The sequence below is a fragment of the Poecile atricapillus genome, chromosome Z, assembly GCF_030490865.1.
Source record: "Poecile atricapillus isolate bPoeAtr1 chromosome Z, bPoeAtr1.hap1, whole genome shotgun sequence".
Lineage (NCBI taxonomy): Eukaryota > Metazoa > Chordata > Aves > Passeriformes > Paridae > Poecile > Poecile atricapillus.
The window spans coordinates 23,976,190-23,997,681 of NC_081289.1; the positions used below are offsets into that span (position 1 = coordinate 23,976,190).

Sequence of the window (21,492 nt, forward strand, 5' to 3'; positions counted from 1 at the left end):
GGAACAAGGCAGACAGAAGAATCGTCACCTGACAACATAAAGCACAAAGAGAGTCTCTTGCCATTTACATGTGGAACACCCAGCACACAGAGACCAGAGTGAAACTGCAAATTGTAAGACATACAATTACAATGACTGCTTTAGTCAAGTCCCAAATAAATTAAATCCTGAGAATCCATATTTAACACCCAGTAAAACTAAAAATCACAACCTTGAAAAAAAAGAACTCACATTGCAGGACCAGGCATTTGTGTGAGCAAGAATAATAAAACAATTAGCAGATGTGGCCTTGAAAAGAATTTTAAGATTGATGGCACAGAACATAGTTTTGGACTAATTTTTGTCTCAGAAGAATTTGCACAGTTTCTGCAATAAAAACATTGGTTACTAATCCTTATTGTCTGAAACACTTTGAAGCACTTCATCCAAGAATACACTATTCTTGGATAAATTTGAAGAAAGTTCCACACTTTTGCCCTTAGGCTAGCTACTTTCTCAAGTTTAGAACTGTCAAAATCTAGTGAAAGATGACTAGGAAACATAATCAGTGTCAGCTGAGTCACAGAAAACATGCATGACAGGTTATCTTCACCACACTGGCTTCAGACTCAAACCTTTGAAGTCAATATTTTGGAGGTGTATCTCAGTCCTAGAGGAAAACATTCTACCTATCTACAGAGCAAGAGAGAATGAGGCTAAATCAGAAATTCCCAAACCCCAGCTGAAAAGCTGGATATAACTCTTGAAATTTAAGTTATGGGTTCCCAAAGACATATTTATGCATACAGATTGAAGCTTGTATATGAAACGATTAATAATTATACAACCCTCACTAACTCCTAAGAGAAACTGTGAAATGTTACATAGCTTGAGACACTGTTTCAGGCTACAAAAGAGAGGTGTGAATATTTCCCAAAGCCTAAGGTTGCCACTTCAAAGAAGAGATTTTTAAATTTCTGCACTCTGCTCAGAAGAGTTGGATCACTTATTGTAAGGGTGTATGCAAAGAGCTTATCAGGAAAGGGCAGAAGAGCAATAATTTACAAAGAAATCCTACCACCTTTCCTCTATCTACAGAGCAAATGGAGTAGTACCTTTACCACCTAAAATATTAAGTTGCTATGTAAGGGTCTGATCTTTCCAGCAACTCTTAAGATGACTGGAATAAGAACCTTTGCAGAACAAGAATTCTGGCTATTGCAGGTGCTATTTAAAATACATTGTAGACTCTTCTACACAGCAAATCAGATCTGGTTAAATTACAAGACAGTCGTAAATCTGAGTTTCTTCCAAGCATGGTGTCCAAGAAATAAGGAATCTGAGCTACTGGTCTCCCTTTATCACTGTTTTTGTTGGGAAAAAAACTCTTCCTAGGCACAGAAAGAATCACAGACTCTAGGACCTCCTCTCTACACGTGGCTGCAATTTGGGAAAGGCTGTGCTGGACTGCCTCATCAGTTATCTTGCAGCAATCTGCAGACAGAAGCTCTTTCCTTTCCTGCACTGATGTGAAAAATTCTTTAATTTGCTCAAAAAGCATCCTAGTATAGGCAGGTTTATAATGGTGGCTTCTAGCCAACAACTGGTTGTTAGAACATTTCTAAAAGGAGACCCAGTGGGTCTAAAGCTGCCCTTCTAACTGGCGTTGGGTGTAATGACAGGTTCCTTTGGAGCCTAGCATTTCCCTTCATAGCAGTTTTATTATTCTTCTGTTTATGTAATATTTCAACAAACATTCTACATTGCCCCCAAGAAATCTTCATGAACTTACCTGGGACTTCTGAGAGAGAAACAAAGAAAAGATTAAAACATCTGTTTAGTAAAATATCCTTTGGAGGAATATTTGGGGCTCATGACATGAGACAATCTTTCAATCTTTCGTAATGCGGGCAGGAAAAATAAAAAGACACTTAGGAAAAATTGAGAATCACCACAGAATTTAGGCCAAACTTTTACAAAGCGGTAAAAGGGTATCAGTATCTCTCCAAATCACTTGCCCTTCCTCTGTTTCCATTCAATCATAGAACAATACAATCACTTAGGTTAAAAAAGACCTTTATGTCCTACCACCAAAGCAACACTACCAAGTCCACCAAACCCTGTCCCTAAATACCACATCTACACAGCTTTTAAATGAAGCCAGGGAGGGTGACTCCACAACTTCCTGGGCAGTCTATTCCAATGCTCGTCAACCCTTTCTGTGAAGGAATTTTCTGCTCCCCTTCTCTGGACATGTTCCACCCCCTCGGTGTCTTTATTGCAGTGAGGGGCCCAGAAATGAACATGGGACTTGAGGTGTGACCTCACCAGTGCTGAGAACAGAGGGACAGTCCCTGTCCTCCTCCTCCTGCTGGCCACACTATTGCCCATTAGGTCCGGATGTCACTGGCCTTCTTGGCCACCTGGGCACACCCTGGCTCATGTTCAGCTGCTGTGACCAGCACGCAGAGATCCCTTCCCACTGGGCAGTTTTCCAACCCTTCTGCCCCAAACTGTAGTGCTGCATAGGGTTGTTGTGACCCAAGTGCAGGACCTGGAACTTTGCCTTCTTGAAACTCACAGAACTGGCCTTGGCTCATTGTTTCAGCCTGTCCAGATCCTTCCTGTCCAGAGCTTTCCTGCCCTCCAACTGATCAACACTCCCACTCAACTTGCTGTTGACCAAGCATGCACCTGATCCCCTTGTCCAAACCATTGATAAAGACATTAAATCAAACTGCCCCAAATATCAGGCCCTGGGAGACACCACTAGTGACTGGCTGCCAAATTTATTTAGCTCCATTCACCACAACTTTCTGGGACAGGCCATCCAGTCAGTTTTTATGCACAGAATACATCTATGCCATGGGAAGCCAGTTTCTGTGAGAATGCTGTGAGAAACCACATCAAAAGCTTTACTAAAGTTTAGGCAGACAACATGCACAACCTTTCCCTCATCACTAAGAGTCACCTTTGTCTCAGAAGGAGATCAGATGGGTCAAGCAGGACCTGCCTTTCACAAACCCATGCTGCCAGGGCCCAATCCCCTGGTTGTCCTGCACATGCTACATGACAGCACTAAAGGTGATGTGTTCCATCACCTTCCCTGGCCCAAGGTCAGACCAACAGGCCTGTAATTCCCTAGATGCTCCTTCTGGCCCTTCCTGAAAATGGGCATCATATTTATTAATCTCTAGTCCACTGGGACCTCCCTACTCAGAATCTGCTGACAGATTCAGGCAGGCACTGCCCCTGGCTGGCTCCCTCCCTCACCAGCTGGGTCAGGAAATCATCTTCCACACACTCCAGGAACTTCCTGGGCTGTTTCCTCTCCCAAATGTTGTATTTCCAGCAGACCTCTGTCGCCCTGCAAATTAAGCCTTCTAATCTTGTTTTCATAGTTTCTAGCCACTTTCCCAGGAAAGTAACTATAAACATAGATGTTTATACATTCTTTCAAAGAAACATCTTTTGATGGATGTTTCTCACAACCAGTGTGATTGGGAAGGTGGTAACCTGACTATCCAATCCCTGGTCATTGTTGAGAATCTATAAATACTAGAGACACAAAAATAAAACCCTTCTTTTTCCCTGTCATACACTGAACCGTGTCCATGTGAATCATTCTGTGTCCTACAGCGACAGACCTCTGCTAAGTAAGTTCAACTTACCTCTCTGGTAAATTCAAGCCCACCACAAGAAAAAAGGCTAGCAACTGTGAGACTTCCCAGCTTACAGAATATTTCTTCTGCCTCCTCATTCCTCTTGAGTGGCCTACAACAGATTCTCACCATGGTATCTGGTTTGTTGGCTTTCCCTCTGACTCTTACCTTTAAACACTCGATTCTGGTGTCACCATCATCAAGGTCATCTTTGCTAATGGAACTGCAGCCTATGACACAGGCTGGAGAACCAGCTTGTGCTTGGACACTTCCTCTCTCTGCAGCATTTAGGATCCAAAGTCCTCTCCCACCCCAGCTCGACACCTGGGGCTATAAGACTGTCTCATCTACTCTTTCTTTGTGCACGACTGCCTGGGAGATGAGTAAATGTAGACGCTGACCAAGCTATTGCCAGGATTAAAATCTGTGGAGAAGCAGGTGGTCAGCTGGAATTGAAAAGACACACGGGACAACCTACAAAATCATGCATTTGGGAGTTGTGCTATGTACGTTATGAGGGCCGTAGTACAGGAATTCTGTTGCCATGTGTAAGTTAGAGCTTTTCACATCTCTAATCAAATGAACATTCTTGCCTAGCTCTATGGAGACTGATTTACTCCAAAGTTTTATTTCCATTAATTATTCTTCTCCATATTTCCGTATTTTTTGCCTGTATTTTCTTTCAATCTTACATCTGCATCTGCTCCATGTTCTTTTTTTTACAAGCAGTCTTTATGCTTGGTTTTACTGCCCCAGTAAAAAAACAAGGGATCTTCACTGAAATTATGACAGAAATTATAAGCAGAGACAATCCCCCCTCATTGTCTCAATTCAGACTTTGCTCTCTGACCATGCAGTCCTCTATGCCCAAGTTCTGTTTCTCCACATTTCTTTTCCTGTTGTGATGTGATATTACACCATATAGTCAGGCAAATATTGCTATTAATGGGACAGCTGCACACAGTACAACAGCATAGCATTACTTCCTATACATTTATGTTACTTATGGTTGTCAAGGTATATGTTTACATGAAACTCAAGGTTCAGTGGAGAGAAAAGGCTTGGTTGAGAGGTCTGAACAATACCTGAAGAGGAGGAAAAAAATTATATTCCTTAATGAAGAAAGGTTGTGAATAACTAAATTAAGAAAAAAGGTGAATGCTTCTGGCTTGCTGAAAAGACATCAGTGTATCCACGGAAGGGAATGGAAACAAATGCATGAAGAAGTAAGCACTAGAACCCAGCCCTTGACACAGAGCTGAAGATAATAGGTCCTGCCCCGGAGCTGGGTACTGGGAAAAGGAGGCCTTGTGGATTTCAGCAGGGGATAAGTACAGTAAATGTGCTCTTTCCTGGCTACCTCCTAATGGAGTGGTGTATTTTGGCTTCTCTAAATAAATACTCCCATTTGCTTAGGCTGACTTTGCTTGAGATGATTTTGATAGAGCTGATGAAACACATCAAAGCTACACTTTTGCAGGGTTGTAAACCTTTAAATCAGGATGCTGGAATGCCTCTGCACTTATCAGCACTGTAATATGTATGCTGAGGGCAAGAGAAGAACAACAGGGTATGTCTCTGACTCTGAACAGCTGGCAACACTGGAACCTAGGAGAATTAAGTAGTTTTAGTGGTGTGCTAGCCAGAAATTGCTCTGCTTTGTGACAGGGTAGTGGGGAACTTTTTTGTAATAATTTCCTTACAGTTACTCTGGAAGTCTCCCTTCTCAGAACAACTATGAAGCGCATTTTCAAGAAGCTGTGGGAAATGGGACTAGGTAGGGAAAACTATTTTAGTTGCTTAGAATCCAGACCCCTTTATCAACTTATTAAGAGGACCAAACAGCAACTTATTTCTATTCTATGTGTAACTCTGCTCCCTTCATTTTCCTCCCCGGTTCAAGAATGATTCCCAGCTTCCTTCACTCTCAGTGGTTACATGGAACAGTTACACTGAAAGTAATAATTCAGTTTTATTAATAAAAGAAATAATAAAACCCAAATTCTTCAAAGAGGTATTGAACGGTACATAACTACAGCATGCTCATAATTCTTTATCATCTACTGCATTGTCAGGCTCTCACCTGCCCCATATAATCAGACCAATAAAACAAACTACATATATCATTGGTGTTGTCAGTTATTCTACACAGAACATCATTAAGAAAAGAGCTCACAAAGAGAATAATTATATTCAAACACCAAAATCTGAAAGAGTGAAAACATTTTAACAAACCTCAGCTGGCCCTTTCACACCCGCTGTATTGCTTGCCTCATCGTTCTCCCCCCCCACTCAAATAAGGACAGTAAAAAAATCATTAAAATACCTTTGAACTTGTGAAAGACGGCCCATAGCTCAGCAATGTCAGTGGCAAATGTAATGTCTGTGTCGAGGACAATGACTCGCTCAAGATTGGAAGGTAGAGTCTTAGTCAGAACCAACTTCATCAGCCCGTAAATCCCAGAGTAGTGTTTGTTGGGGATCCAAGACACTTCAGACTTGACAGGAAATGGGAAGGCAGAAAGAGGAAGAAAAAATAATCTTCATTAGAAAGAGAAAATTTTCCTGACACTAGTTTTTTGTCATAGTAGAAGATCTCTGAGGTGGAAAGTCATCTAAGAGCCTGTTTTTAAATTTGCTTCAGAAGCTCCGAAATACACTAAAGTTTCTGAAAGCTTGGGAAAAAAAAGTTCTTTGAGACAACCTCTTCACACAACATAACTATAATTAGTTGAGCCTTTCTGGTCTGGTAGAATTCATTCTGAGACTTCCATGTGTTCTGATAAAACTGAAATACACTTTTAGTCTAAAACTTCAGGTGTATTGTACATTACTTTCATTTTCAACCAAAAAAAAAGTTGTCATTCTCAAAATATTATCTGATGCAGAAGTAACAAGCATAATATTTTCCTTTTATTTTTTATAGATCTGGTGGTCAGAATTTCAAAAGGCCAGTCATTTGAAATAACGGGCCAGAAAATTGCAAATAAATTGTTTCTTACAAACTCAAAATATTCCTTAAGCCTTAAATCTTTAACTTAAAACTACTGAGGTCCTACAGACATGCACAAAAGTAGAGAAAGAGACAGAAAATTGTCAGCCACATTTTTTGGTTTTATGTATTGAGTGTGGCAAACTCAAACATTTTCATTTCTTCAGTAACAGCTAAGAAAACATTTGTACATCTTCTAAAATAAAAGTTGGGAGTCTAAATTCTGTAACACATTGTACTACTGGCACCAGGATGTTCCATGAGCTGTATTTAGTTTTCTTTCTGTGAGACTCAAGTTCTCAAATATCAAAAGTTTCTGCTTAAAGTGGGATATTAGAAGTTTTTGAGAAGTTCCTATTTCCCTGTCTGAAACTCCTCTTGTTTGTTTTAAGGGGCATGCACAATTCCTAGATTTTAAGTTTTCCCTTGAGTTGTCCTCTCAATAACTTCAATTACTTTTTTGTCGACAAAAAACTTCCATGAGACAGATTTCAGGATTTTTCTTGGCATGCTACACTTTGGAGAAAGTAGGCAGAAACTCAGTGTATTCATAAAACTGAGGAGATTTGTTCTGTTGTTTAACTATCTTTTAGCTATTCATTGTCATTGTAAATTTTATTATATGAAACAACATTCGCCTAAAAAAAAAATAAAAATCCCCCAAAATCCTTAGAGAAAACTTTCTGTAAGAGAATGAGTTTCTACATTTGGAAGTTGGAAGCATGGTTGAAGAAAGGCTAATAATAGGTGCTTAGAGCACATTTCTTTTTGAATATAAAGTAACGAGGCCTCTGATGATGGAAGCTAACCTCCTCTATTCCCTTTAAAATGGCACACAACTTTTCTCTGTATTCTCAGGATTCCTGTACCAGGGCAGAGCACTCTCCCACTACAAAGTTCATTAAAAAGACAAAGGGAAGTAGAGCAAACCTTTAAGGAGAAAGACAAGAATTTCAGGGAAAAGGCAGAAAAAGCTGATTCTCATAAAATAAAAACAAAGTGCAAAATGAAGTGTGAAGTTTTAGTTGGTTTATTGAAAGCTCAATGCTCCCCAGAAATTTCTTCTGTGTGTAGCAGAGATAACTTCAAATTCACACACTCACAACTCTACTCATTTGTGGTCCCTGCTTTCCCTCATGGTGGCTTTAGGAATGGACCATCACATCATGGTGTATCTACTTTATTCAAAGCAGTACCTACTTTGCATCTGCAAACCATATTGCTCTGAATCTGCCACTTGAAATCCTTCTGCCAGACCAGTCATACATGACATATTAGAAGTGTTAGACATTTTACAGCGTTGAGCTTGCTTTTAGCCATTTTTATGTTATTAATTTTGGATGGCATGTCCTTCATTTTATTAGCTGAAATATTTCTCACAAAAAACACCTAGTTTGCTTATGCAAATAAGTTTAATAAGGCAGGGGTCCACATGCTGCATGAATAACCTGACACAAGCAGGGAAAGTAAAAGGTGGCTGGAAAAATAAATCACCTTCAAAGCACATTTACTTTCACTGCTCTCAGGATTCCAAATTTCTAAAACCACTGCCATGTATCACTGCAGGGAAGAAACCCTTGTCTGGCAATTCCTTCTTATTTGGGACACAGAAGACAAAAGCCTGCCACCCTGATGTCTGAAGGCATCACTTTTAAAAATGAAAGGGGGAGCCTCTGTTCCAAATGGTCCATCACAGCTGGCTAGCACGTGTTGGATTTGAGCATAAGCCTGGACTCGCAATCAGTTCAATTTATCCACAGTTTCCTCTCCTGTGATGCAGAGTTGACTAAGACACAGAGATCCTAATTAGCCCCCAGCACAATTTCTTCATGGCTTTGCTATTCATGAATAATGTAACAGTTCCAAATTCATGGTAAGGAAAACTCCTTACGCTACACAAGAGCGCTGTGGAGGCTCACTCTCTGGGTACTGCATAGTCTTAGGAGAACTAATACACAGACACAGCACTGCAGTGTGTGCTTAGTCCTTGTCCTGGTTCTGGCCAGGGCCTGGAGGTTATTCTGTATCACCTCCAGTCATTACTGGGAGCAGGGGGAAGAAGGGATTCTCCTCCTTCTGAGAAGAAGGGTATGGGCTCTGGTCAAAAAAACATTTTTTCTAAATACTTTCTGTAAGTTTTAATACAGTTTTGTTTCTAGGATAGTTAAAATGGCCAATATAGGGCATGTTTGTGAATCAGCTGCTAACAAGCTAGATCAGAGTTGCCTTCAGAGAACAAATATTCCTAGAAGATACATCAGCAACATTAAAAACTAGAGTTAGTAAAAGAGAGTGAAACAAAACAGTGTGACATACTTTGCCATTTGTATAATTTCCAGTTCAGCAGAAACAGCACACCTTGCATCTCTAGCTCTCAAGATCTGTGTTTTTGTTCATGAGAGAAGAGTAAAGGAAAGCATTTAGCTGGTGCTGACATTGATTCTTTTAAGTGAAATAGCATCTACTCACTAAAGGTCTTTCATCAGAACCATCTTTATTACTTTTGTAACTGAAGACTGAAAACTAAATTACCTAAATTATTTGAATATAAAAATCACAAGCCCATGAATCTGCATGCAGCATATAACTGATAAATGACATATCACCTGGTAAATGCCAGATATGGGAGCAACAGTCTCCAGGTTCACCAGCAAGTTGTCTTCCCCAACTGCACTGAATCTCTGGGAAAAGCTGACTAAACCACAGTTGCTGTAAACAGCCTGACTCAGCTTTCTCACAGTTGCTACCACTGTGTAAATGCTCATTACAGTTAGCTAAAGTGTCATTTTTAACAGAGAAATCTGACACAGACATAGAGCTTAAAATCAAGTTTCCCTGTTTCCCTGACTGAGAGAGGGGGAAATGGTGACTCGTTCTCTGTTTGTGAATGAATTGTATATGACTACATTCCCAAGTATTTAGGAATTTTTATTTTTAAAAACACTTGAGTCTGGTTGCCCACACATTACAATCTTAAACCACAACTCTTGTACCAAGTCATCACAAATATATCCAGCCAGACATTGACTCTTATACTGTACTTCTTTAGGGAACTACATGATTTTTTTAATATGCTCTTTTTCCCCACAAACAGATGATGGGGAAACTTGTCCAGGCTTCCCAGGTGAATACTAACTGTTCCACCTGAGCCTCTTTGAAAGGGATGGAGTCTTGGACTTGTAGACTTAGCATAAAACAAGTTTGGAAAACAGTACCAGAATGAACAAATGACAGTGACCAATACAGAAGGACAAAAAAATTCAGAGTGCCTGTGCTGTGTCAGATTAATCATTCACTGAGCTCAGCAGCTGGCATCATAGAGTGGATGGCTACAGGTGCCTACTGAAGAATATAAACCCAGGGGAATTCTACACCAATACTGCCTCCCTACAGATTCCCATCCTGCAGCATGTTGCACCAAATTTTGCAGCTACTGATGATATTTTTGCTAATTAATAACTTTTGGTGGATTTTTCATCTGTGAATTAGGTCAAATTAGGATAGTTTCATATTTGGTAAAAGTCCAATTCATTATATTCCATTATTATTACACTTCAATTTAAAGCTCATGCTCTTAAAGGTTATCATTCTTGCATACCGTATTTGTTTGCAAATATGACTTTGCTGCACTCACCCTTCTCTTTTTCACATTACTAAAATCATGATAAACAGAGCAGTGAGATGAAGAACAAGAAAAGAGACGATGTATTTGCTGTCTTACCTTAGTGCTTGTTTACATATACACAGAGTGAAGCATCAAAACAGTAGCAAGCACAAAAGCAGAGGAAAGCTAAACTAACATGGGACTGTGGGACTGTACATGTTTCTCTCATTGTTTACCATCTTCTCTAAACCACTAGAGGCTGACAGAAAGCCATTATTCTTGGATTGGAAAGATATATATATATAATAGTACTAGTAAAAAAAAGCTTTCAAAAATTTTAGCTAGCAACTGCATAAACTTAAGAGTGCATTTCCTTTCTATAAATAAAAAATTTCCCTCCTAAAAGCACTTCTCCCATGAACGACTTTGGATTACCTCCCTACCAGAAGAAAATTCTATCCTGACTTTTCCTGATGAATGGTTGCACTCCATACAGCATCACAAAACCACAGGATGAGCTTGGAAGGGATCTCTGGGAGTCATTTGGTCCCACCTCCCCCTGGCAAGCACAGCCACCCAGAGCCAGTGGCACAGGACCATGCCCAGATGGCTTTTGACTGTGTCCAACCATGGGGACTCCACAATGTCACTGGGCACCCTGTGCCAGTGCTTGGCTACCCTCACAGTAAAAGAATGTTTCCTGATGTTCAGAGGTCTCTTCCTGCATTTTAGTTTGTGCCCCCTGCCCCTTGTTGTGTCGCTGAGCACCTCTGAAAGAGCCTGTCTCTGTTTTATTTCACACTCTCCCTCCAAGTACTCATGTACAATGATAAGATCCCTCTCCAAGCCTTCTCTTCTCTGGCTGAACAGTCCCAGCTCTCTCACCTTTCCTTATAGGTGAGGTGGCTCAATCCCTTCATCACCTTGGTGGTCCTTGGCTGGATTCTCCATTATTTTCATGTCTTTCTTGTACTGAGATGCCCAGAACTCAGCCTGGACCCAGCCCTCCAGGTGTGGCCTCACCAGTGCTGAGCAGAGGGGAAGGGTCACATCCCTTGATCTGCTGTCAATGTTTTGTCCAATGCAGTCATTGTTGCAAGGGCAAATTCCTGGCTCATGTTTCCCTGGACCCGGTGTCCACCAGGATCCCCAGATCCTTTTCTGCCAAGCTGCTTTCTAGCTGGGCAGCCTTCAGCATATCCTGGCACATGGGGTAGTTTCCATGTGCAAGATTTTGCACTTCTCGTTGAACTTCATGAGCTTCCTGCCAAGACCCCCCTCTCTGTTAAATAGTATTTTTTTCCATTTACTTAATGAAATTCCTCACTGGCCCACAGAATATGTAGCACCACAGAACCCTCTGAGCTACAAAAAAGTGCTCCTTGTTCAGTGTGGTAAGATGGAATTTTGGCTGATAAAGTGTTTTCCCTGGCAGCATGTCCTTAAACACTTTACCCTGGAAAAATGCAACCTTCAGTACTGTATTGATTTTGTCACTACATTCACTGCATCTTCCTAGGCATGCTTGGGAAAAAAAAATAAAAAAAATAAATCAAAATAATCCAGAGCTATGACATAGTATCCCCTTCCCCACTCCAAATCAAAGATTCCCTTGGTGACTGCTGACTCCACAAAAGCACCACACAGGTCAGAGCCTTGCCTGTAGGTCAGGCTGGCTGGGGTGATGCACCAGGCTGAGAATCAGCAGCCCCAGAGGTGCCACTCGCATGCCTCCTCCCCCACCTCAGAGGCGGGCTCATAAATGGGATCAAACAGAACTTAGTTCCATCACCATCCATACTCAATGGCTGCAGAGTCCCTGTGCTGGGAAACAGCCTGCAGCAGATAGAAGAGCTAAGAAAACAGAAAAGGCAGAGAGAGAGATAGAAAATGCAGTCTCTAGAATTTCTAGATTTTGCCTCCCCAGAGCCTTCATGCCAAGATTTACCATTAAAATACCTAGCATCTAGAACAGACTGATAAAAATAAAGAAAAAAGTGAATCAGGTTTTGTAATAAAGGACTCAATGGAAACATGGATATCCAGAAGTATTTGGCACCTACTTGCTCTTAACCAACTTCAACATAGGCAGTATCTTCCTTGAAAACTTCATCAGTCAGATGATAAACTACAAAATCTTAAAAGAAGGCAAATAGAGCAAAACTTCCAGGCCACAGCAAAATCACGGAGTGTTTTAAATCTGCACAAATTGTAGCTGAATTGTATCTGACACTGATCTGAAAACCAGCGCAACTACGTGGTGAAAGAACTTCCAGCAGGAGGGATCTCTGTGAAGAAAAACCAGCCAAAGCCTTTTGTAGATGCTGGCTTCAGGCAGCCCTTACAAATGTCCCAGGCATGGGAAACAACTCTGAAAATCTGATGTGTGAATTAGATAACAATACAATTTGTTATTTCCTCAGATTGGATAAATAACTTTCTAGACTCAGCTGACAACTTGTTTTCACAGCTTTTTCATTACTTGCTTAGTGCTCTGTTTGCTACTATAAACACTAAAAGTAGCAAGATATTGTTTTTTTAAATCATGTGGCCTTCATTTCAGGCAAAGCTAACAGAACTGGAGCTTTCATGTCATTGCTAAACTGGAGGAAAATACTGCCACTATTTCAATGATGATCGTATTTTGTGATTTGCAGCATAAAGCATAAAAAGAGGGGATAAACAATTTTGATATGCTGGCACAGGACAGGAAGTTTTCTTGATGCAGAGTTTTCTCATCACAGTTTTTCACACAGGGAAAACATCCTGCTGTGAATATATGCCATATCTCTTCCCACATTCCTGAAGTCACAATCGAGTCACAATTCCAGCAGCACTAGCACCACTGAGGATTAGTTCCAAGATAATCCTTCCCATTTTACATTGGCTATACCTGACAATATCTAAGCTCTTTGCAGGGACATGTGACTGATCCCCTTTCTCACTCTCTTGCTTCCAGGAGAGCAGTATACCTTGTTGCAGAGACTGGGTTAACTGAATCATTAAGGAAGGAGACTCAATGCATTTAAATATAAGTAAACATTCATGCCTATCTTTAGCAAATTTCTTTTTTACAGATTATTTTTATTATTATTAATAATAATAACAAAACAACAACAACAACAATAATAATAATAGTAAAAGACACAACCTAGATTGAGAAATTCTTAAGTCATCAAAGATCCTGAGAGGAAGATTACTGTCACCACCAATAGTTTCCTCAGAAGGAATGCCAAAAGGAATCTCCTTGCATCTCACCTTCAGAAAATCACTGCCTTTGCTTAATCCTTGTCAGGCATCCAGCAAACATTAACAGAAGAGCCTTATTTAAACAAAAACAGACTCTTCTATTAATGTTTGCTGGGGAACTTGTAACTTCCACACTGAATTTTTTCCTGGGTGATTAACAGGTTTTGATTATACTGATATTCCCCCCATAACAAGCCCTTACTATTTATATGAATGGTTGTCAAGGAAACCAAAAATCCCACAAAGCTGGGTAACTTTTCTAGATTCAGAATTTCTGGCTTCTGAGTATTTTAAGAAATAATAATAACTTGCTCCAAGAAAGAATTGTAAAGAGAAAGGACTTTATACATCTTTGCTAAAATAATTTTTCTATTTCTGCTGGCCTTTGCGGCTGTTCTTGCTCATCACAGAAGTACTGGTGACTTTAATAGGATTCTGTCTCATCTTTCACTTTAAGAAACAGATGATATCTTCCACACATGCGTGCACCAAGTCTGGATACAAATAACAGTGAGCAAAAAGGTTGAGATAGAAATGGATGATTATTTGAACCTCTGGGTCCTGGATAATGTAGAGCAAATGCAGAAACCGTGGAGCAAGCCACAACTGGAAAGGAAGATTAGATATTAAAAAGGCAGAACAAACAAAACCTCCAAAATCACCATCAGCATAAAGCAAAGGAAAATAACTGCAAATTAATTCTCATCTCTGTAGCCAAGTCCATAACACAGACTGACTGATGTTGAGGATTTTTTTAATTTATTTTTTTTATTTTCTTTCCAAATCTCTCACCAATATACACATGCACACAAAGGGCAGACAAGTGGGAAAAACCTGATTTAAGGATGCTTCTTCAAAACAACTTCCTTACTAACAAAATTAACTGAGGGTGCCAAGAGCTTATCCATGCTTTATATGGATGCAACTGCAGACATAAAGTAAAACTGATGTTTGTTTTTTTGTGTGTTTTTTGTTTGTTTTTTTGTCTCTGCCATTTAGATAACAAGACATCAGATATACAGCTTCTTCAGAAAAGAAAGGACCAAAAGGTAATTCACTTACTGGGATTTTTAAGAATTATCTCCCTCCCCTTAGTATTTAGATGGCTTTTCTCCCACCTTATTTAGATCCATCAAACTCAAATGGCCAGTTTCTATTTGAGTCCTTTTCTTTACTCTGAGACTTTCTGAATTTCTTCACTGTTTCTTGCTATCTCCAAAATGCTGAATGCCCTCTTTGTTTTCCTCTCTTCATTTGTGCAAGATGAGACTGCAGAATGGAAAAGTCTGGCCAGTCTCATTTAGTGCTGTTTCTTGCCCCCCCTTTGAGGCCTCTGGCCTCAAACCCCAGCTGTTTCCAGTGCAGCAGTCAAGGGTGGAGGACCTAAAAGAGTCTGAGCATCCTGAGAGAGGTCAGTGAGAACCAGACAAACACCAGCCTCCCAGTCCCACCCCTCCAGGAGAGGCAAAAGTACAAATCTTCCCCAGAAGATAAAGCCTTGTTTTTTTCTTTCTTTTTGTCAGTGAATGAGTGAAAAGAGACAAACAAGCTGAAGCAAATAAAATGACAGGAAGCCACAGAGCTTTCTGCTAAAAGCTGACTGACAAGTAGGTCTGGCTGGAATTTTCCCAGTGGTGAAAACTCATGGCTGCCCTTCTCACTTCATCTGTATGGAAAGATAAGAAAGATCAACTGCCCGCTCTAATTGCTGGTGAACTCAATCAACAAGCTCTTTGTACTAATTCATCAGGGAAGATACAAATACATGAAAATATTATCACTGTCAGCTTTTTCACTTTAGTAACTATGCAAGTACATACACACATTAGCTGCAGCCATTCCATGCTCTAGCACATTTCCATGCAGCTCTTGGGGGTCAAAGCCCAGAAGCACACAACCTGTATTTTGCATGATGTCAGGATAATAAATAGGTGTAATCAAGATGCACTGTCCAGGATAAAAAGCAACATCCATATCCTGCATAAATACATGTTTTGTTGGATAGACAACAGCTGCAACTCGGTGACAAAAATTTATCTAAGTGGGATTCTTTCCCTACCAAAAAATCCTTTTTTAAGGATGATGAAAGAAGGTTGCAGAACAATCACAGTGACCATTGATTAACCAAGTAATGCCTGGCAGGAGACTGCAGGTCTAAAATACTTGTTATCATGTGCATAAACATTCCCAACCGGACACCAAGAATGTTGAGGGAATGACTTCCCACTCTTTTAAGCCTGAAAGTTTGTATCCATACAAAACAGTATTTGACAGCCAGAGTTGCAAAATAAAGAATCATAGAACCACAGATTATCTCAAGTCAGATAGGACCCATCACTGAGTGCAACTCCCTGCTCCTCACAGGACTACCTAAAACTAAACTATATGACTAACAGGTTTGTCCATGGTCAGAGCTCATGGAGTCATGACCAGAGTTCAAGAGCTTGGTGACATGACCCTGGGGAGCCTGTTCAAGTGACTCATCACCCTCCCAGTGAAGAATTTTCCTGGTGTCCTAGGATGGTTTGCAGAAAGGATGTGGGAATGCAGCTCCCACCAGATTTCTGATATCCTAACACCAAGTCAAAACATAGGAAATACATATGAGAAAAAGGATCCATTCTTCTATTCAGAGGAAAATCCCTACCTGCTATCATGTATTTCACCAGTAAAATCACCTTTCTCCAGACCTAAACTTTTACTGTTTCTGCCTAAAGAGTAAGAACTTCAATAGCTGAAAATGCTGCACCAAAAAAAGGCCATTACTGGGTGGAACACACATCCAACTAGCGGAATAAATGCTATACACCATGAAGAACTCTTACGTCTCTTATTTTTACCAAAAGCAAAGATTTTGCAAGAAAACAAATCATCCTCCACCCAGCTGAGTTGGAGGCCAGGTGACTGGAACTTCTTATATCGCAATTACTGCTTCATGGGAACAGAAATTACATGAAGCAGTGTTCTTTTCTCCAGTGCTAAGTATTATAATATATCAAAACTCCTGGGGATTAAAATGCTCCAGGAATACATGTAGAATAAAAAGAATAATAAAGGATAAAAGGTATAGCAATTATGAACAAACAAAACTAACAATAACCTAGTGCAAGAAGCAGTGAATGTGACAGGGGGCAAAAAAATTTTTTTCTTTGTTGTTAGAAAGAGCTACAATGTCTCTCAAACAATGCAGCACTAACTAGAGAAACAATCTGAAGAAAAGAAAGACATTGGGAAAATTGGGCTCCTTCAAAAGCAAGAAACACTGAACTTGGAAGTACAAGACACCAGTCTAGTTAATTGCCCTGCTTCTGGTTAAATATCATCAAATACTTCAGATAACTGAGTTTGCATAAGTAGTGTTTAAATGAAGTATCCATGTAACAGGCATGTAACTCTTACAACTTCTTGAAACATCTGTCTGAGGGCTAAGACCACCAGTGGCACCCTAATTATATGTAATCTTGTAGTTTCACCCTGAGGATCATCAGATAAAATTGCAATCAGACAGGTGAACACAGGTCCCAGATGTCTCATTAAAACAACACAGATGGAACTATTTTATCGGCTTTCATCTGTGTCAGCTAAAAACTGGAATCCATTCAGCTGTGAAAGGGGTCGAATCTGAAGTAATGGAGGAGTAGATGGGAAAATTACCAGGGAATCAAAATACTACTCAGTTTTCATCTTTGTTTCTGAAAGGGTGTGACCTAGACACCATCAACTTAAGCTCAAAGAATGAAACTTCCACAGGATTAAATAATTTGATCTGCAAAGATCTCTACTAAGAGAAATGACTGAAGTCAATGACTCATGACCATCAGTGGCATCTCATAAATAACCTTACTATGTATTTCAAAAAAAAAAAAAAAGAAACTTTGCAGGACTGCAGATTGACCTGAAAAGTGGTAACTCCACTAACAGAAACAGAATTTCTCAATTTAGAAGTTCAAATGTTCTCATACTAAATTGACTCAGAAAGAGGTGATGTCAATGGCATTTCATTAACAATGTTATTAGAGATGCCCCCCTTTAAAGCAAGTATTGAGACTAAAATCAGCCTGGACACCCTTACCTGGACTGAGATGGTTTCAGAAGACCTATGAGAAGAGTGACTTCAGAGTGTGCTTGTGCTGTGCCAGGCTCACAGCACGACTTTCAGTGCTGTGAAAATGTGTCACACAAAGGTGTGCCCAGACAAGGTGAACTTCATTTTTCTCCACAAGAATGACTATTTCAGCCCCAGTCCTTCACAATACTTAGCCTACAATGCTTGCTGAACTGCTCCACGAGAAGTAGCTCACATCTGACCTATTGCCCAACACTTACCTGAACCTCAGCTGTTTCTCAGAAATAAGCCAATACCATGTACTTCACAAATGAAGGAAACTAGCCATTTCAGCTCCCTGGTTGTGAACCAAGAATATTTTTGGAGTCCTTGCAGCCTCCTATCTTTTTCTGCTTATCAATCAGACATGGAAATACATGTATTTCAGTTCTTTGTAAATCTAGAAGCATTTTGATAAAATGCTCACATCAATACTGATCCTCACTAGGAAAGCCCTGAGCAGTCACTGCTGTTCTTCTCGGAGTAATTGAATACCCTTTGACAGGGAGATGTCCATGTGAGCAAGTGAAAAGTCAGTAAGATCTAAGATCATCTAATTCTACTCATTATATGTCTTCCCAGCTTTTTATCTGCAGGTGCCAAAGAAAGAAATTGTGCTGGAGCACAGGATGACCATTAACTCTCCCCAGCAAGTACAGGGGATATACAACCTATATCCCTCATGCAGATCAAAGTGTTCAAATAATTTCTGTGCATCCAATGCTAGGACAGCAAAATGCTGTCCTATTTCTCCTAGGTGGATGTAAATGTTCTGAGAAAGCAGTTGTTGTAATGGGGATGCATGGAACAAGCAATAGCTGACCAAATTAGTTTAAGATGTTGTGTCTTTTTTAGACTTTTCCAAGGCACGCTTTTTAATTTTTGTCAAACTGAATAATCTTTTGGAAAATCTCATGTGCAGTTATTAATCTTTTTCTCATTCTCTGCTAAAATTGCCTTCCTCAGAGGTGCAGCAAATGTTGCTGCAATGAACAGTGTTTAAGAAGCTGAATGCCAAACAAAAATCCTTGCTGTTGAAATGTCCCAGTCAGCTACTACGATACAAATGTGGGTGATGTTAAGTGAAGAGAGCTGGCTCCTCAGTCCTTATAGAGATGCTACCCCATCTTCCTGGTGGACACAGAACAACTGCACTGCTTTTCCCTAGAACCAAGAAAAAGGTGGAGCTACAGAGAAGCCCACAGAAATCACAATTCCAAAACTAACAAAGAACTCCAATGTTTTTTCAAAGCACCAGCAACAGTGGGAAAGCACCAGGGGTTTACAAAGTCAGACATGAGGCTTTATTGTGGAATAGTAATAGGAGCACTGCACGAAGTAACACAGAAAGCAGACTGGGTGCCTTGAAAAAGGCCCAGGAAATACTGCACCTTCTTGCATCACACTAGGCATCATCTCAGGATACCAAACCCTCACTGTTCTAAACCTCAAATAACTGATTATATTTGTAAATCTGAAGAGAAACTACATAAAAATCTTCAAGAAACTATTCCTTGTTTGGTGTCTTGACTCCCTCCACAGACTCAGAGGTGACATTACTCATGAAAGCTACATGCCACTAAGCAGATGACAACTGCTAAGTCAGAAAGGCGCTGTGAGTCCCATTATCATGATCCATTTCTGACCAGCCTCAGTGATCTCCATGGCACTTTTTTCTGACCACCTGTTTAGAACAGGTAGAAATGTAAGACTTAGTCTGATTTTATATAAAATTACTTTATTCATATTCTAAGTCTGAATAATAATGGAAAATACATCTAAATAAAAGTCTCCAATGTTGCATGGCTCTCTTTTTTTTTTTTTTTTTTTGTGCCAAAGAGGGATTGGGAGGGCAGAGGAAATACTGCTTAGGCTACTCGGGATAGATTCTGACCTCTTCACAAAGGTTCCACTGTGCTGGGGAGTTTGAATTGCTATCTGTTTCTTGGTGGATACTAATTTCCTCCCAAACAGTCTGAAGGAAAATATCTTGGCTTACAAAACCAGGTCTGTTAATTTCCAGTCATCTGTACTGAAAAGCATAGATAAAAGACCCAAGCATATTTTATCACCTGAGACTTCAGGCCTCTAGTATTCAACACGTCCTTTAGCAAGTACACAAAATCTCAATTATAAAATGGAAATTCAAGTCTAAAACTAAGCCACAAAAGGTATAAAAATCTAATTATTTGATTATAGACTTAGTTTGTCAAAGTCTTGAATTTGCATATTAAAAAAAAAAATAAAGAGAAGGGGAAAGGGCAGGAAGAAACAGCAATCTGTGCCTTTTATTTCACATACATGTGCAGTAGGCCAGTTTACAGAAAGACAAAAGGCTCGTGAAATGTAGGAGCACTGCAAGTCCCCATAACACGTGACAGTTTTAGATCAAAACCTCAGTGCTGTAGAAATACAGCTTTAACTGAATACTTACTGCTGCACAAATTAATGTAAACATAAACAGATGCTGAGTTTCTCATTCTGTATTGCATCAATAGCAATTAGATCTTGCATATGAAGTGGAAAAGAAACAAAGGAAAGCAACGTACTTCTGCTTTATAACTTTATGTGTTTGCCTCTGAGGCATGCAGTGAACTATTTAACAGATAAACAACCCAGTGCTGCCCTTAACAAAATATAATCTGCATGCAGGGCAATGCAAATGCAGAAAAACCCTCACAATCCATGATAGTTTAGGGCTCAGTCACTATTACTGTGAGGTGGATTGTTAACGATGGCTGCAACAGCCAGTGGAACTTCTTGACTAGGAAGAGGGTGAAAAGCAGGAGAACACTGACCAATTTTATTGTTCAAGGCTTCATCAACACTGCTATCGTTGTCACCCTCTTAAATTGATGTAAAAAACACCAAGCTAATAATCTGTTCATCAAATACACTCTCACTTTTTCCCACCTGCCAATCAGAATCCCTCTCTCCCATGCTCAGCAGGTGGTAGCTGCCATTCTGTTAAAAGTATTTGTTTGATCATGGTCCCAAAACTGGTATATGGCAATAACACATACAGCCCTATCACTACTATCATTCATTGGAAGAGCATCTGCTGGTATCCAAAGATTTCATGGCATTTGAGCTGGTTTTGATGTGAATTGCTGCAAAGACACTCACATACTGAGCATACTTTAATAAAACAGCTAACATTATGGGGATTTTGACTTACAATAATTTTTGTATGGACAATACAGTATGCCAGACAGGACACTTGCTCCCTTTACTAGGCAGTAAAGGGAGCCTCCATAGCAAGGGTTCTTACAGGTCATCTTAGCTGGATTGGGTGAGACTCCCTAAGACATGTCTCTGTATAATTTTTGTAACCCAGCTGGCCCATGGTCCTACCTGACCACTGTGAGATATGTATAATGTGTCACTACAGATCACCTTAACCTATGTAAAAAACATTTCCTAACTATCTTAAGTATGTACAAAAGACTGTCCTACATGATCATTTCTACACATGCAGGAACTGTTCCTATTGATTGTCTTACTCTTGTACAATTGATTAACTTTGCAGCAGGAACTGCCTGTGAATATCTGGGACAGACAGATTCTTTGCCCAGGATGTTAATCGGCATGCTTAAGCATACAAATTGCAGCAGGGTCTGCCTGGAAAATCTCAAGAACTGTCTGAAATTCCCACCAGGACCACTCCTGTAACAAGCTGTCAAATACTTCTTGTGCCAGCTGTTCCATCAATCACCTGGTTTCAACCTGGGCTGCTGCCTCAAACCAGTCCTTTATCTCATCTGTGCATACAACACGCCTGGGAGTTCCAGGACCGCTATGGGAATTTAAATGTACTGGGGGTGCACACAGGCACAGACCTGAGAGCCAGCTACACTATGATTAGAATTAAAGAACTAAACTTTAGATTCCTGCTTAAATC

General features: G+C 40.1%; 1 protein-coding gene across 3 annotated transcripts in view; it reads right to left on the reverse strand.

Moving 5' to 3' along the window:
• LOC131573118 (xylosyl- and glucuronyltransferase LARGE1) overlaps positions 1-21,492 on the reverse strand; it is a 270,574-nt gene that overhangs the window by 98,213 nt on the left and 150,869 nt on the right. For all 3 annotated transcript variants that reach the window (XM_058826722.1, XM_058826720.1, XM_058826723.1), the window contains one exon: positions 5,968-6,139. In XM_058826722.1, the coding sequence (XP_058682705.1) occupies positions 5,968-6,139 (172 nt within the window). The remainder of the gene's footprint in view (positions 1-5,967; positions 6,140-21,492) is intronic.